The sequence below is a fragment of the Budorcas taxicolor genome, chromosome 1 (genome assembly GCF_023091745.1).
Source record: "Budorcas taxicolor isolate Tak-1 chromosome 1, Takin1.1, whole genome shotgun sequence".
NCBI classification, from domain to species: Eukaryota; Metazoa; Chordata; class Mammalia; order Artiodactyla; family Bovidae; genus Budorcas; species Budorcas taxicolor.
Window position 1 is genome coordinate 110,593,221 of NC_068910.1, and position 18,754 is coordinate 110,611,974.

The following is an 18,754-nucleotide window of genomic DNA, read 5'->3' on the forward strand; positions in this document are numbered from 1 at the left end:
GATCATTGGACTTAAAGTACTTCCAGTGCAGTAAGCTGAACAAAATCAATACTGAACAACATACCTTTCAGATAAATTAAGGCTTTGGTGAAGAGGTTCTAATTTTTGACATGTCTCTAGGCTGTCAACAGATGTCGAAGGCAATGAGTCAGATTGCACCTTGTTGGCATCACATAAATTAGCATCGTTTCTAGGTAGGGTCTTTCTGAATTTTCGTCCTAAATCCGTCCATAGGACATTCGTCAACATAACTTTGAGTTGCCTGTTACACACATAAATAATTAATATATGCAGTACTAAATATATAATACATGTATTCATCACAAATTATAACAAATGAAAACCTTCAGGAATTCTAATTCAGTTCTTCAAGCAATTAACCAGAGTAGTAAATACCATAACTAAAAAAATCTGCCTAACCATTCTCAAATATACATGAAAAACTAAAGCACATTTCACTTAAATTGGGATTTTCTTCAGAATTCTGTCTGAAATATTACAACTATGGTCACACACATGCAAAGCTGTTGGGATTCCTGGTAACCAATTTGTGCTTACCCACACTATCAGTGGAACAATATTCATCTGCACATCACCTCACAAAGGCAACCACTTCCTGCATTACAAATGTGTTCTTAGTTTAGGATTTGTTGATTTGGAAAACATAAATTAAACCTAGAGATAACAGTACATCATCTACAGTCTTACCTCTATATAGTCTTAAGATACATTTAAGTTTACCTTATTTCTAAAAATAGGTCAACTTAAAACACTGTATGTATACCAATTTCAAAAGTAAAACTGATAAATCCAAGCACTGTCAGCTTTTTGCCTCATTACATTTTGCCCTTTACTCATTTAACATATCTTTGTACTGATAATATTTGGAGAACTGTGTTCAGTTCTTGAACCATGAAACACAGTACAATGAACACAGTACATTGATGTAAAACAATGTCAAATGAGGAATTGTGGGAAGAATTGAAAATGTTTAATTAGAAATGTGTCTATTCTGCTCCCTACTATCAGTTTTAGACCCTTTTTGTTTAACAAAAGTAAGAATATTAAGAAACAGAAAGCAGTGTTTGTGTATTTTTAAGATAAAACAGATGTCAAAGAAATGACCTGTTTGCACCTGCCCCTTGGGGCTGTATCTTCAGATCATCTAGTAAAAGAAGCGGGAGCTGCTGCTTCTTCCAAGGAGCCGCTACAGAAAGCACTGAAATGCCACACATTTTAGGTTTAAAGAAAAACTTATAGATTTTAGGATTATCATTAAACAATAAAAAGATGAGAGACATTGCTATGAATGAATAAAAATTTATTCTTCATCCAACAAATACTTACCAAATACCTTTCAGCAAAACAACTGGCAACAAACAAAACAATTACAGTTCCTGCCTTTGTGGAGGTTACATTTCAAGGAAGAATTACCCAATTAGCTATTTAATTACAACTGTAATGAGCAATATGAAAAAAAGTACAGATGCGGCATTTCTGCTGAACCAGATAAGGGAAGTTTTACTGAAGTTGAAACTATCCAAAGGAAACAAGTGGAAAATGGAGAGTGGTTCAAAAAGGAGGATAAAATGTAAATGCTCAGACATGAGGAAAGTCTGTTCAAGAAAATTAAAGGACTTACCTGGCTCAAGTGCTTAGAATGAAGAGGAAATTTGTATAAAGATGGACAGTCAGGCAGAACTGTGTGGATTATATCGAGGATTTGAAACTTTAATGTCAACAACAGTATCAATCCCCTAGTTCTAATAAAAGAATGATGATATCATAGCTGTATTTTTAAAAAGATGACTGTGATCTTTTGTGAAGAATAAAGAAAACATGAAGAGAAAAAATAATGAATTTAGAGAGGTGATAGTGACTTAGGGATAGTTTAACGGAATGGTGGGAGGAGAAACAGGAAAGAAGAAAAGGGACCATAGATACAGCAAATGTAGGCAGTTGACAGTTATGAAAGGGGGATACAGGACAAGCTGCTGCTGCTGCTAAGTCGTTTCAGGCGTGTCCGACTCTGTGTGACCCCACAGACAGTAGCCCACCAGGCTCCCCCATCCCTGGGATTCTCCAGGCAAGAACACTGGAGTGGGTTGCCATTGCCTTCTTCAAAGCATGAAAGTGAAAAGTGAAAGTGAAGTCGCTCGGTCCCCATGGACTGCGACCCCATGGACTGCAGCCCACCAGGCTCCTCCGTCCATGGGATTTTCCAGGCAAGAGTACTGGAGTGGGGTGCCATTGCCTTCTCCAATACAGGAAAAGGGCTGAGGATAAATGTAAGATCCAAGATAGGTCTTCTGAGTTAATTATTGGTTACTTAGCTTAAGATAGAAAATATTTGTGTAAGTTTAACTGCTTATAGGAAAGAGGTCAACAAAGTAGGAGAGATTGATGATACAGGAGACAGAATAGTTAACATTATAATTAAGTTTCTTAGGAAGTGGCGTAGAAAGAGCTAGTATTTATTGAATATGCACCATATGCCAGAAACTATGCTAAGCCCTTTACAATGCTTTACCTCATTTAACCCTCACAACTAATCCATGAGATCAAAGCTATGGTTTTTCCAGTAGTCATGTATGGATGTGAGAGTTGGAGTATAAAGAAGGCTGAGTGCCAAAGAATTGATGCTTTGGAATTGTGGTATTGGAGAAGACTCTTGACAGTACCTTGGACTGCAAAGAGATCAAACCAGTCAATCCTAAAGAAATCAATCCTGAATATTCATTGGAAGGACTGATGCTGAAGCTGAAGCTCCATTACTTTGGCCACCTGATGTAAAGAGCCAACTCTAGAAAAGACCCTGATGCTGGGAAAGACTGAAGGCAGGAGGAGAAGGGGATGACAGAGGATGAGATGGTTGGATGGCACCACCAACTCAATGGACACGAGTTTGAGCAAGCTCCAGGAGATGGTGAAGGAGAGGGAAGCCTGGCGTGCTGCAGTCCATGGGGTCACAAAGAGTCAGACACGACTGAGCAACTGAACACCAACAACTCCATGAGGTACAAAGGTAACTGCTCTATAACGGAGAAGACCAAGACAGAATGATTAATAACTTGGCCCACAGTAAAACGGGTTGAATAGTGACAGTGGGATCCAGAGCTATACACTCTCAACTCTGCTGACAGCACTCTTAACTGCTCCACTGTGCTGATTTATGATGGGCTTCTTCCAGAAACCAAGATCATTTTTTCAGAGTGATATGAAAGGTAAAGGAATACAAGGTTGAGGAGAGAAAAGGCCTCAAATCTTCATCGTGTAGAGGGTGAACACAGGACGACTAGCAAAACACAGTAGGATTATCTTGGGATTGAGAAATCCAGTAAGATTAATAATTATGAATTTATAACACCACAAACATACTCTGTTTTGTCATTTTTTCCCCATTAGTGCTCAGCCACCTTGATGTCAGCACAATGCAAACAGATAATCAGGTTCACAAACGATTATTAATTATGAAGGAAAAAGGCATCTTTGTAACTAAACATCTGGCAGCTAGCACCTTAACCAAGTGATCAAAGATAAGGCCACCAACAGTGGGACAAAGAGATATTATGTATCCTCTCATATGATGCAATAAGCAAATGACATCAGCTATGAAGCATTCTTGCCAAAAATGAAACATGAACCTAATCATAAGGACAAACCTAGAAAAATTTTTAAAATCTAGTATATAAGACATCCTATGAGACAAGTGGCCCGAACTCTTCAAAAAAGTCAGTGTCATGGTTTAAGGGGGTCAAGAGATGGAGGGATTATTCGAAGATTAAGAGACTAATGAGACATAAAAACCAAAAAATATAATGCATGAACCTCAATTTGATCCTAGATTTAAAAAAAAAAAAGACATCTTGGAGACCTTTAGAGAATTCTGATTCTAGATTTTATATGAGATGATAATATGAAATTATTATAGGGATTTCTCTAGTGGTCCAGAGATTAGGAATCCGCCATGCAGTGCAGGGGATGCAGGTTCAAACCTTGGTCAGGGAACTAAGGTCCCACATGCCATGGAGCAAATAAGCCCATATGTCGCCCTAGTGAAGTTTCTGTGTGTCATAACTACTGAAGGCCGCGCAGAGCAACTATTGAGCCCGTGTGCGGCAAATGGAGAGTCTGTGCACTATAACCAAAGATCCCACATGATGCAATAAAGACCAGATGTGCCACAACTAAGACTCGACACAGCCAAATAAATAAATAAATATTTTTAATGTAGTTCAAAGCCAAAAATGATATTAAAAAAGAAATTAGTATCTATCTTCTTCATGATGTATTGTGGTTATCATGTAAAAGAATTCCTTGTTTTTAAGAAGTACAGGCTAAAGTATTCAGAGGTAAAGTGCCTGATGTCTGTTACTTATTCTCAAATAGTTCTGGAAAAAAAAATGTGTATGTGAATGTGCATATGTAATATGCACTTAAATATATGAATGAAAGACTGAGAAAGCATAAATGTGGGGAAATGTTAACAATATTTTGCATGTTTGTTATTCTTACCAAAATAATTCCACACCTGGAATCTTGTACCAAAAAAATACAAAACGTATGGGGGAAAGTTATGCATGAAGATGTTCATCACAGTATTATTTATAACAGCAAAAAATACAAGCAACTTTAAAATCCCAGCAATAGCAGAATGGTTAAGTATATACCATGATAAAACCGCTTAACAGAATGTTACTTATTGGTCTCTTAAAACCTTCTACTTTAAATTTTAAGGGTGGCTGGCTGTGTTTTTTCCTGCTTTCTATTTGTCTTTATTTCTCTTTTCTATGCTAAGCAAACACTATTTATGTAGAGAAATATCAACCAATTTATTCTGTAAAGAACAGTAAACATGTTTACCTAGCCAAAAACTATCTATTAATTAGTGAAAAGAAACTATTTTTTACATTCAGGATTACTCTTTTATAAGGTTTTATAACTGTATAACTTAAAATTCTAAATGATCAAATGAAAACACTTGTAAAATCTTAAGGATATATAAGTTCTACTTTTCAGTCTAATTAGAAAACTATTAGTAATTTGCTAAATTATTTGAAAAAATATCCCAACGGTAATTTAAAAATTGTTAAATATGAAAATCTCCAATGTTGGAAAATGTCATTTTTCTATTCACCCAAATCAAGTAAGAATCACGATTGGTACATGTTATGCATGGGTGAGTCCCTTCAATGTTCACCTGAAACTACCACAACATTGCTAATTGGCTATACTCCAACACAAAATAAAAAGTTTAAAAAAAAAAAAAAAGAATTACCATTGGTGATTTTACTGGTAATTCTAATTATTGGTTCTAAGTGAAAAAGACAATTTGGGTTATCTGTGAAAATACATATTTCACGTTCATAAATTTGCTTTATTGTAATCTAATAATATTCTAAAGCAGAAGGCAGCAATCTTTTTCCCCAAAATTAAAGGTAAATTTTAAAAACTTCTATATTTAAATGTCCTAGCATTCTTTTTAAAAACTCATTTAATATTTATTTAAGAATATAAAAATCATCTATAAAACACACTCCAGTTTGAAAAGAATAATCCAAATAAATATACCTCAAACTATTAGCCAGGGTTTGTTACTCTATTTAGTTAAGTATCTAGAGACCACATAGGAATCAATTCTTATATTATTGATTCAGAACATTTTTTTTAGGCTCTCGTTTTTATTTATGTTTTACTGGAGGATAACTGCTTTACAATGCTGTAGTGATCTCTGACATACAGCAACATGAATCAGTCATAACTATATACATATCCCTTCCCTCTTGAGCCTCCCTCCCCTCTCATTTCACCCCTCTAGGTTGTCACAGAGTGCCAGGCTAGGCTCCCTGTGTTATATAGCAGCTTCCTACTAGTTACCTATTTTACACATGATGGTCTATATATGTCAATGCTGCTTTCTCAATTTCTTACCTTCTCCTTCCCCTGCTGTTTCAACCAGATCATTCTCTACATTTGCATCTCCATTTCTTCTCTGTAAACAGGTTCACCAGTACTATTTTTTCTAGATTCCATATATGTGTATTAATATACAATATTTGTTTTTCTCTTTCTGAATTACTTTACTCTGTATAACAGGCTCTAGGTTCATTCACCTTGTCACAACTGACTCAAATTTGTTCCTTTTCATGGCTGAGCAATATTCCATTGTATATATATACCACAACTTCTTTATCATTCACCTGTTGAGGGACATCTAGGTTGTGTCCATGTCCTGGCTATTGTAGACAGTGCCACAATGAACACTGGGATGTTTGTGTCTTTTAGAATTGTGGTTTTCTCAAGGTATATGCCCAGTAGTGGCATTGCTGGATCATATGGTAGTTTTATTCCTAGTTTGTTAAAGAATCTCCATACTGTTCTCCACTGTGGCTGTATCAATTTACAATTTCACCTAGCCCTATTATTTCTACAGATATTCAAATAGAAACTTAAAGAGTAAAGAAAAACATTCAAACCAGACAAAATAAAACCTAAATTTAGTATTTAGGGAGACACACTTAGGTGTCAATACTATCCCAAAAAAGTAAGATTAGGAGACAGGTTAGTTTTAAAGAAGAGGAAAGGGAGTTGTAACTACAAAGGTACATGGAATTTCTGGGCTAATTTTCTATTTTATACCTGAATGGTGGTTATATGAATATATTTGCCTTATAAAAACATATTAAATTATAATGAATAATTTATTAAACGGTTTACCCTTTATTCGTTTTTTGGTAGATACATTATATTTCACAGTAAAAATAAAGAGTAGAGGACAGCTAAATGAAGATCTCCACCTAACCCAATATTCTACTGATGATACATATAACATCCCTGCTAAAGTACATGCGTAAGCTTTTTGTGTGTGTGTGTGTGGCCACACCTCAAGGGATCTTAGTTTCCTGACCAGGGATCAAACTGGTGCCCCTTGCAGTGGAAGCGAGGAGTCTTAACCTCTGGACTACCAGGGAAGTCTCATCTAAGCTTTTCTTTTTTACTATTATTTATTTACTTGTCTACAATAGGTCCTAGTTGCAGCATGTAGGATCTTCAATCTTCACTGCAGCATGTAAACTCTTGGTTGCAGCAAATGGGATCTAATTCCCTGACTGGGAATCCAACCAGGGCCCTCTGCATTGGGAAAGCAAAGTCTTAGCCAATGGACCATCAGGGAAGTCCTCACCTAAGCTTTTTAGAATCATCCAATAGTCTATTTACAAAATGTCCCCTTCTAAGCTACGAATTATTACTCTACTATTCATTTAATTTACAAGGGAAAAGAGTTGCTGATTGACGTACTCAAAGTTTAAGAATTATCACTCCCAGAAAATAAAAATTATATCACATTTCTTCTGTAGTTCTTTTCATACATGTAAAAATCTGTAATTATGAAAAAAAAAACCTCAGCAAAACCACAATAGAAAAAAAATTTTTTTTCAAATTTTGTTCGATTTAAGTTTTTCAACAAAAGCAGTTTTTCAATGAATGCATAAGTATAACAGTGATATAACTTGGCTAAATTCAAAACTCAGGAAAAAAAAATAATCACTCCTCAAAACATGGTGTCCTATTTTTAGATTCTAGAAACTGACAGCTGGAATGAAGGCAGTGTTTTAGTTTCTTTTTTCATAATTTAATTTTATTATTTCTTGTCCTTCAAAAAAAAAGGGGGGGTGCAGGAAATAAAAATATGCTACCACAAAACATGCCACTTTGGCACAAGGATTATTTTGAACTGAAAGCAACTGAGAGTAGATGCCAAAAAGGCTCCCTGTCCACGCCTTGCTTGCCTAAAAGCAGGTTTAGACTATTTATCACCGGAGACTCTTTATCAGCCGAGGAATGTAATTCGCATAGCAAGCCTTACTAATCAAACATTATCTCCTATTAGTTTCCCCCATATACGTTCTATCCCACAGTTCACCATCCTTGGAATAGCAAACCTTTTTCCTCTGTCTTATCACTTCTCTAGAAATTTATTGTCCTTTGTTAATACACTATATAAGCCTAAACTGTAACTACTCCTTTGAGTTACTCTTTATAGAATTTCTCCCATGTATATGCACACTGCATGTGTTGAATAGATTCTGTTTGTTTTTCTCTTATTAATCTGTATTTTGTCTGTCCAATTATGGCCCCAGTCAGAGAACCACTGGGGGGTAGAGTCTTGTGTCCTTCCTCCTCAAGGACAAAATAAATGAACACATCACAGAAAAGACACATGAATAGCCAATATGCATGTGAAAAGATGCTCAGTATCATTAATCTCATCTTTCTGGTCTTTAAAAAAAAAGTTTGTCTTTTCATAAAATGGGAAAGGGAGCAAAATATTTCAACAGATACTTTAGAAAATATACAAAATAACAATAAACACATGAAAAGATGCTTATTGATATTTAACAATGATGATATTTAACAATATCCTCATTCATCAACAAAATGCAATTATTACCACATTTAGATATCACTACATGGGACTTCCCTAATGATCCAGTGGCTAAGATTCTGCACTCAAATGCAGGGGGCATGGGTTTGATCTCTGATCAAGGAACTAGGCCCCACACGCAGCAACTAAGCCTATGTGCTGCAACTACTGAACCCACATAAATAGCCCACATGCTGCAACCAAGACTCAGTAGAGCCAAAACAAACAAATAAATAAAAAAATTTTTAAACATAGCTCTTAAAAAAAAAGATATCACTACACATATATTATAAGGAAAGATGACAGAGACTGACCATACAAGTCCTGACAGGAAGATTGAGGAAGTAAAACTCTCTGCACCGCTTGTGCAAATGTAAAATGACACAATTATTTCTGGAAATCATTTGGCAGTTTCTTAACAAAGTTGAAAATGTACTTTCAATGACTCAACAACCCATCTCCTAGGTATTTACCCAAAAGAAATAAAAATGTGTCCATACAGGCACTTGTACATGAGTGTGCACACAGCAGTTTTATTCATTATAGTATTCATTTGTCACAGAACTAGAACAAAAATATTTTATATTTGTATAGAAACACAAAAGACCCCAAATAGGCAAGGCAATCTTGAGAAAGGAAAACAGAGCTAGAGGAATCAGGCTCTCTGACTTCAGACTATACCACAAAGCTACAGTAATTAAAAGAGTATGATACTGGCACAAAAACAGAAATACAGATTAATGGAATAGAACAGAAAGCCCAGAAATAAATCCATACACCTACAGTCAATTAGTCCATGACAAAGGAGGCAATAAATACACAATGGAGAAAGACAGTCTCTTCAGTAAGTGGTGCTGGGAAAACTGGATGGTTATATGTAAAGTATAAAATTAGAACATTCTCTAACACCATATACAAAAAGAAACTCAAAATGGACTAAAGCTCTAAATGTAAGATTGGACACTATAAAACTCTTAGAGGAAAACACAGGAAAAACACTCTTTGACATAAATCACAGTGATATCTTTTTGGATTCACCTTCTAGAGTAACTGAAATAAAAACAAAAATAAACAAATAGGACCGAATTAAATTTAAAAGCTTTTGCATAGCAAAGGAAATCATAAACAGAATGAAAAGACAATCCACAGAATGGGAGAAAATATTTGCAAGTGATGAGACAGACAACGGATTAATCTCCAAAATATACAAACAGCTCATGCAGTTCTATATATTTTAAAAAAATCAACCCAATCAAAAACTGAGTATAAGACCAAATTAGACATTTATCCAAACAATACATACAGATGGCCAAGGAGCATATGAAAAGATGTTCAACATCACTAATTATTACAGAAATGCAAATCAAAGATACAATGAGATATCATCTCACACTGGTCAAAATGGCTATCATCAAAAAATTTACAAACAATAAATGCTGGAGAGTGTGTAGAGAAAAGGAAACTCTCCTAAACTTTTGGTTGGAACATAAACCGGTACAACCACTACAAAGGACAGTATGAAGATTCATTAAAACAAAAACAAAAACAGAACTGCCGTATGATACACCACTGCCACTCCTGAACATATATCCAAAAAAAAAAAATCATAATTTGAAAAGATACACGCATCCCAATGTTCACTAAAGAACTATTTAACAATAGCCAAGATATGGAGGCAACTTACATGTCCACTGACAGAGGAATAGATAAAGAAAATGTGGTACAAATATACAATAGAATATTACTCAGTCCTAAAGAAGAAAGATCCATCTGCAAAGACATGGATTGATGTAGAAAATACTGTACTTAGTGATATAACTCAGACTGAGAATAACAAGTACTATGTGAGTGTAAAAAATGATACAAATGAACCTATACACAAAATAGAAAAGACTCACAGAAACAGAAAACAAATTTATGGTCACCAAACAGGAGAAGAAGGGAAAGAGGGACAAATAACGATTATGAGATTAACAAATACAAACCACCATACATAAAACAGATAAGCAACAAGGATTTATTATATAGCACAGAGAATTATGTTCAATGTCTTCTAATAACCTACAATAAAATATAATCTGAAAAAATATACAACTGAATCACTTGGCCATACACACAAAATTGATTCAGTATTATAAATCAATTATACTTCAATTTTTAAAATTACTGATCACAGATCACCGTAACAAATATAATAATAGTGAAAAGGTTCTGAAATATTGTAAGAATTACCAAAATGTGACACAGAGACACAAAGTGAGTAAATGTTTTTTTGAAAAACGGTGCAGATAGATTTGCTCAATGCAGGGCTGCCTGCAACATTCAGTTTGTGAAAAACAGATATCAGTTCAAGATGGCAGGGTAGAAGATGCACTCTCACCACTTCTTATGAGAGCATCAAAATCACAACTGCTGAACAACCATCAACAAGAAGACACTGGAACCCACCAAAAAAGATAACCCATATCCAAAGACAAAGGAGAAGTCCCATTGAGACAGTAAGAGGGACACAATTACTATAAAGTCAATTTGTAAAAAATGCAGTATCTGCACAGTGCCAATAAAGTGAAAAACAGTAAAACAGAGTATGCCTATATCTTATGAGTAGCGTCCTTATAAAAATGGCAGAAACAGATATACACAAAAGGAAGACAATATGAAGACATACAGGGAAAATGTGTAAATATGGAGGACTGAATGCCTGAAGAAAAGAGAGAGACATGGAACAGATTATTCCCTACTACCTTCAAAGGAAGCATAGCCTTGCTGACACCTTGACTCACATGAAATATAAATGGATTAAATAACCTAATCAAGGATAGAGATTGTGAGAGCAGCTTATGATAAAATAAAAAATAAGATCTTCTATGTTCTGAATGTATGTGTGCTAAGTCGCTTCAGTTGTGTCCAACTCTGTGCAACCTTATGGACTGTAGCCCACCAGGCTCCTTTGTCCATGGGATTCTCCAGGCCAGAATACTGGAGTGGGTTGTCATGCCCTTCTCCCTGGGACTTTCCCGCCCCAGGGATCAAACCCAAGCCTCTTAATGTCTCCTGCATTGGCAGGATGGTTCTTTACCAACAGCACCACCTAGGAACCACTCTGAATGTATGTTTCCCCTCAAAATTCATATTTTGAAATTCTAACCCCCAAAAGTGTTGGTATTAGGAGATGGGGACTTTGGGAGGGTCATGAGGATAAAGCCCTCATCTAAGGGATTAGTGTTATTAAAAAAAAAGGTTCAAGAGAAGGCTCCTTCCACTCTTTGAGGACACAGTAAAAAGATGCCCATTCATGAACCAGGAAGCCTTCAGCAGATACTGAATCTGGAAGTACTATGATCCTGGGCTTCTCAGGCTCCAGAATCATGAGAAATAAACGTTTTTGTTTATAAGCCACCTACTCTTATAGTATTTTGTTATGGTAGTCCAAAAAGACTAAGATAAGATCCAACTGTATGCCTAGAACAGAGACACACTTTGGACTCAAAGAAATAAGTAGGTTCAAAGTAACATGACGGAAAAAGTATACCATGCAAACAGCAACCTTAAGACAGGTAGAGTGGCTATATCAGTATTAGACAAAATAAACTTTAAAGAAAAAATAACATCAAATGTGTGTAGAAACAATGAGGAATAATTCATTGACAAAAGGGTTAATTCATCAGTGGGATATACTGACTATAAACATGCATGGGTGCTCAGTGGCTTCAGTGGTCCGACTCTTTGCAACCCTAAGGACTGCAGCCCACCAGGCTTCTCTGTCCACAGGGATTCTTCAGGCAAGAAAACTGGAGTGGGTTGCCATGCCCTCCTCCAGGGGATGTTCTTAACCCAGGGATCAAACCTATGTCTCCTGTCTCCTGCATTTGCAGGTGGGTTCTTTACCACTAGCGCCACCTGGGAAGCCTGACTATAAAATACATATATATAATAATAAGATGACAAACTCATTAAGCAAAAACTAACAGAAAGGAGAAATTAACAATTCAACAATAATAGTTCAACATTTAAAACCCCAGTCTTGATAGAACAATGAGACAAAAAAAATCACAGAGGCTTGAATAACACTATCAACCAACTCAATCTAAAAGACATCTAGAGGCACGCCAATAAATAGAAACAAAATGCACGTTCTTCTCAAAGACATGGAACATTCTCCAAGAAAGACCATATGCCAGGCCACAAACAAACCTCAGCAGATTTACAGGAAGTGAAATCATATAAAACATTCTCAGATCACAATGGAATTCAATTAACAATTAACAACAGATAAGTCATCAGAATGTAATGTACAGCATTATGATTATGGTTAATAATATGATAATGTATGTTTGGAAGCTGCTAAAAAATAAAACTTTAAAGTTATCATCACAAAAAAATTGTGACTGTGAGTGATAGATGTTAACTATACTAATTGTGGTGATCACCTCACAATATATACAAGTGTAGAGTCATTATGTTGCATATCTGAAACTAATATAATGTTATATGCCAATTATATGAATAAAAGAATATCTTTGAAATGTAAAAATACATAGAAATTAAACAATACACATTTTCAAATCAAGTGAATTAATCATACTAGAAACTAGAAAATACTTTTGCTTAATAAAAGAAAATCACAATACACCAAAATTTATGAGGTACACCTAATAGTGCTCAGAATAAAATTTAAAACTAAACACCTATATTAGAAAAGAAGACAGATATCAGATCTCAAGTCAATAACCTAACTATATATCTTAAGAAATTATAAAAAAAGCACAAATTATGTCCAAATCAAGAAGAAAATAAGATTATAGTGGAAATGAATGAAATTAAATATAGAAAACCTGCAGAGAAAACTGGTAAGACCAAAACTTGGTACTTCGAAAAGATCAAGAAAATCTACAATTATCCAGGTAGACTGAACAAAAAAAAAGAAAAACACTCAAATTATTAAAATCAGGAATGAAAGAACAGTCTTCACCAGCAATATTACAGAAATTATAAACAGTGTTAGAATACTATGAACAAATGTATGACAACAAATTAGATAACTTAAAATACACAAATTCCTAGAAAAACAGAAGCTGGCAAAACTGACTCATTTTTAAAAAGTAGAAAATTTCAAAAGACTTATAACGAGCAAAACTCTGAATTTGTGTAATTTGAAAGATTCACAGATACACATACATATGCATGTAAGCACATTCACCACCAATAACCAGATGGCTTCACTGGTGAATTTTATCAAACACTTAAACAAGAATTAATCACAATCCTTCAGAAACCCTTCTGGAAACCAAAGTAAGACAGAATACATTTCAGCTCATCCTACAAGGCCATTATTAGCCTCATTCCAAAGCCAGACAGAGACAACTTTAGAAAATAGCAGATTATTTTCCCTTCTGAATACAAACATAGATATCCTCAATAAAAATCCTAGCAAACTGAAACCAGTAACAAATAAATGGGATCATAAATCAAGATAAAGTGGGATTTATCCCAGGAATAGGAGGTTGGTTTAAGATCTAAACATCAATTTATGTAATATATTATATTAATAAAGGATACAAATTATATGATATAAATGCAGAAAAAACATTTGACAAAATCAGCACACATTCATCACAAAAAGCCTCCAACAAATTAAGAACACAAAGGAACTTCCTCAACACAAAAAAGGGCATATCTGAGTCTATTTAATCTACAACAAAACATCACAGACTCAGCAGCTTACAAACAGCAAACATTTATTTCTCACAGTTCTGGAAGCTGGGAAGTCCAAGATCACGGTGCCAGCCAACACGGTCAGGTTCTGGGTGAAAGCCCTCCTCTGGGCTGAAGACTGCAGACTCCTCAAAGTGTCCTCACGTGGTAGAGGGCACCAGGAAACTCTGAGAGGTCTCTTTTATAAAAAGAGCACTAATCCCATTCACGAGGGCTCTATCCTCTTTTCTGAAGCACTCCCTCAAAGGCCCCACTCCAAATATCATCACATTGGGTATTAGGATACTAACATATGGATTGCTGGAATATACAGACATTTAAACCATAGCAGGAAATCTATAAAAAACCTATAGCTAACATCATACTTAATGGTGAAATACTAAACGATTTCCCTCTGAGACTGGGAACAAAGCAAAGATTTCTACTCTCACCACTTCCATTCAGTTCAGTTGCTCAGTAGTGTCTGACTCTTCCATTATATGTTATATTTTCTAACTAGGACAATCAGACAAGGGCGGGGGGGGGGGGGGGGGGAATTAAAGGCCTACAGTTGAAAAGGAAGAAGTAAAGTCATATTTATCTGCAAGTGACATGATCTTGTATATATATCCCAAGCAATCTACTAAAAACTTCTAGAACTAATAAGACAAACAGGGTCACAGTATATAAATCAGGGCTAATATATATAAATCAATGGGATTTCTACACACTAGTAGTGAAACATCTGAAAATAAATTTAAGAAAACATTTCCATTCACAAGAGCATCAAAAGAAGAAAATACTTGGGAATAAGTTCAACAATAAATGTCCAAGACACACTGAAAGTTATAAAATATTATTGAAAGAAATTGAATAAGACCTAAATAAATGGAAAAATATATTCATGGACCACAAGACTTAATTTGTTAAGATGGCAATACTCCCCAAGTTGGTCTGCAGATTTTTAACATGTCCTCCATCAAAATCCTTTTGGCTGTTTTGCTAAAAATGACAACCTGATTGTAAAATTCAGCTCCTCAGCTCCTCCCCTGGTGGTCCAGTGGTTAAGAATCTGTCTTGCAATGCAAAGGACGTTGGTTTGATCCCTGGTCTGGGAAGATCCCACATGCCGAGGAGCAGCTAAGCCCATGCATCAGAACTTCTGAGCCAGGGCTCTAGAGCCCACAAGCTGCAGCTACTGAGCCCATGTGTCTAGAGCCTATGCTCTACAACAAGAGAAGCCACTGTGATGAGAAATCCATGCACAGCAGTGAAGAGTAGTTCCACTTTCCACAACTAGAGATAGCCCACATGCAGCAACAAAGACCCATCACAGCCCCAAAATAAAATAAATAAATATTTTTAAAAAATAAAATTCAGCTGAAAATGCAAAAAGCCCAGAACAACCAAAACAATCTTGAAAAGGGACTTCACTGGCAGTGGTTAAGTCTTCATACTTCCTCTGCAGGGAGCATAGGTTTGATCCCTGGTCAGGGAACTAAGATCCCACATGCCAGGTGGTAAAGCCAAAAAAAGTTGTGTTTTTTTTTAATTTTTTTAAACCTTGAAACTATTATAAAGTTGGAAGACTCACATTTTCCAATTTCAAAACTTACCACAAATTACAATACAGTGTGCAATACACAGTGGTACTGAGGTAAAAACAGACATATAGATCAATGGACTAGAATTTCAAATCCAGAAATAAACCTGTATATTAACGTTAACTGATTTTCAACAAAGGTAGCAAGAAAAATTGGTACCTCTTCAACAACTGTCGCTGGGAAAACAGCATATTCACTAACAAAGATATAAATTTGGATGCCTATCTCATGCCATACCTAAAATTAAGTCAAAATTGATAAAAGACCTAAATCTAAGAGCTAGAACTATAAAAATTCTTAGAAGAAAACCCAAGAGTAAATCACCATGACCTCAGATTAAGCAACAGTTTCTTAGATATGAGAACAAAAGCACAGCAACACAAGAAAAATAGATAAATGGGATTTCATCAAAGTGAAAAAAACTTTTGTGCTTCAAAGGACACCATCAATAAATTGAAAAGCTGAGTGAAAGAAAATACTTGCCAGCCATATACCTGATAAGCACTTGTCTCCCAGAACATTAAAAAAAAAAACACCTCTTAAACTCAACAATAAAAAGATAAACAACACAATTTTTAAACAGGAAAAGGATCTAAACAAACATTTCTCCAAAGAAGATATACAAATGACCAACAGGCACGTAAAAAGACACTCAGTGTCATTAGGAAACATTTATTAAGACCACAATGAAACATCATTTCATATCCACTAGGACAACTATGGAAAAAAAGGAAGGAAAGAAGGGAAGAAGGGAGAGAAAGCAAGTATTGGTAAGGATAGAGAGTCCCTGATATATTTATTTACTAAGGACAGTTCACTTGAAAGGTGCAAATTCAGACTAAATAGCTTACAAAGAGCTCTGATTTAAGTTCAAGAATTCCAATTAGTCGTCTAACTTGTGCCAACTCTCCAAAATTTTAATTTTTACTTTGTTACTGTCATTTTTTATTCATTTACTGTTCTTAAAAAATATAGCCTTTTGCAAAATAACAACTTTTTAAGCATTTACTATTGTCCAATACTAAAAATTTAGCTCTGAATTCCTTCTAGTAAAAATTGTAATTTGAATCCCACAGCTATTTAATTTCAGCATATCAATTACTCATTAATACTATGACTATAGGACTGCAGTTGCTAACTGGGGCATTTTTTTCACTACAGACCACAAGTGATGAACCCAGCATGTTAATGAGTTTATATATAACCCTCGCTTTATTAGATAAATCTTGCAAGATGTTCCAAACACACAAACAAGAAGTTAAGATGACTGAGAATCACAGAAAGTCAGAGCTTACATGCAACCATAAAGGCCACTGAAGTCAATCACTGTATTTTAGAAGCTGTGGTAACTGAGACCCAAAAAGGTTAAATGAATCATTCATGGTCACACTTTACATAGCATAAGACCATCCTGTGTCACACACATACATGTATCTTACCTTTCTGGTGATATCTTAGAAGTGACAGGATGACCACGTACACCTTTTTTACTTTTATGGTCTAGAGAGAGGACCTTATTTCTTAGGCTCCTTTTCAACTAAGGAAAAAAAAAAATGGAATTTGGAATTTCAATAATAGAGAATACAACAATTGAAAGACACATAAATTTTCTTTTTATTTAAAAATTAAACAGCCAACAGAGGGGTAAAAATGCAATCTACAAAAAAACCTGGCATCTTTAGCTGGTGGAGAAACAAAAACCCACTAAATAATAGAAGAAAGACATTTAAAAATATAAAGGTAACTTTAGTCAGGAAATCGACATTTTAAAATTCAAAAGCTTACATAACCAAAGATGTTGAATGTGTTTAAGGAAATATAAAAATAATTATCTGTCAATTAAATAGAATCTGCAATTCTGAAGTAACTGCATTTATAAAAAACTGGAAGGGATTACAAATAATTCCCTATGAACTATTACATGGAGAAACTTTATGAAAGAGTCAAATATCTTATTAACACTGTTTAAATTTAATCTAACTAGAAACAACAGTTAAAACTGATTTAGTTAATATGCAACAGTGTGAGTCTAGACAAAAAAATTATTTATCTTCTCTTTACATTAGTTTCCTTATGTGGTAAGAGTTGTGTGTGTGTGCTCAGTCATGTCCAACTATTTGCAACTCCATGGACTATAGCCCACCAGGCTCATCTGTCCATGGGACTTCCCAGGCAAGAATACTGGAGTAGGTTGCCATTTCTTCCCATGGGATTTTCGCAACCCAAGGATGGAAACTGCATCTCTTGCGTCTCCTGCATTGGTAGGAAGATTCTTATACACACACACACACACACACACACACACACACACACAGAGGAATATTATTTGGCCATAAAAAATGAAATAATAGCATCTGCAGCAATATGGATGGATCCAGTGATTATCATACTAGGTGAAATAAGGCAGAAAGAGAAAGACAAATACTTTGTGATATCACTTACATGTGGAACCTAAAATATGACACGAATTATTTATGGAACAGAAACAGACTCAGGGACATAGAAAACACTTATGGTTACTAAAGGAGAAAGGGGGCAGAGGAGGGGAAAACGAGGAGTTTTGGATCAGCAGTACAAACTACTGCATATAAAATAAACAACAAAGTCCTACTGTATAGCACAGGGAATATACTCATGTCCTGTAACAAGCCATAATGGAAAAGAATATCGAAAAGAATATGTATACATATGTACAACTGAATCACTTTGCTGTCCACTTGAAACTAACACAATGTAAATCAACTACAGTTCAATTTTAAAAAATACTGTCTTCCTCAAAGAGGTATCTATACATCCACGTTCAAAGCAGCACTGTTCACCACAGCTAAAAGGTGGAAAAATCAAGTGTCCCATCAATAATAATATCAACAATAACAAAATGTGGCATATACGTAAGGAAATATTACTTACCCTTACCAAAAAAAAAAGGAAATTCTGATATACATTACAACATGGATGAACTCTGACTGTGAGATAATAAAAAATACTCATATTGGTCTCTGCCCACAGTTCCTGACACAGAACTCCTAAA

At 35.1% G+C, this 18,754-nt stretch overlaps 1 protein-coding gene across 1 annotated transcript in view; it reads right to left on the bottom strand.

Moving 5' to 3' along the window:
• SENP7 (SUMO specific peptidase 7) overlaps positions 1-18,754 on the bottom strand; it is a 137,876-nt gene that overhangs the window by 84,301 nt on the left and 34,821 nt on the right. The window contains exons 4-5 of the mRNA XM_052642117.1: positions 17,163-17,260; positions 65-262 (exon numbers count right to left, since the gene is read on the bottom strand). Of these exons, the coding sequence (XP_052498077.1) occupies positions 65-262; positions 17,163-17,260 (296 nt within the window). The remainder of the gene's footprint in view (positions 1-64; positions 263-17,162; positions 17,261-18,754) is intronic.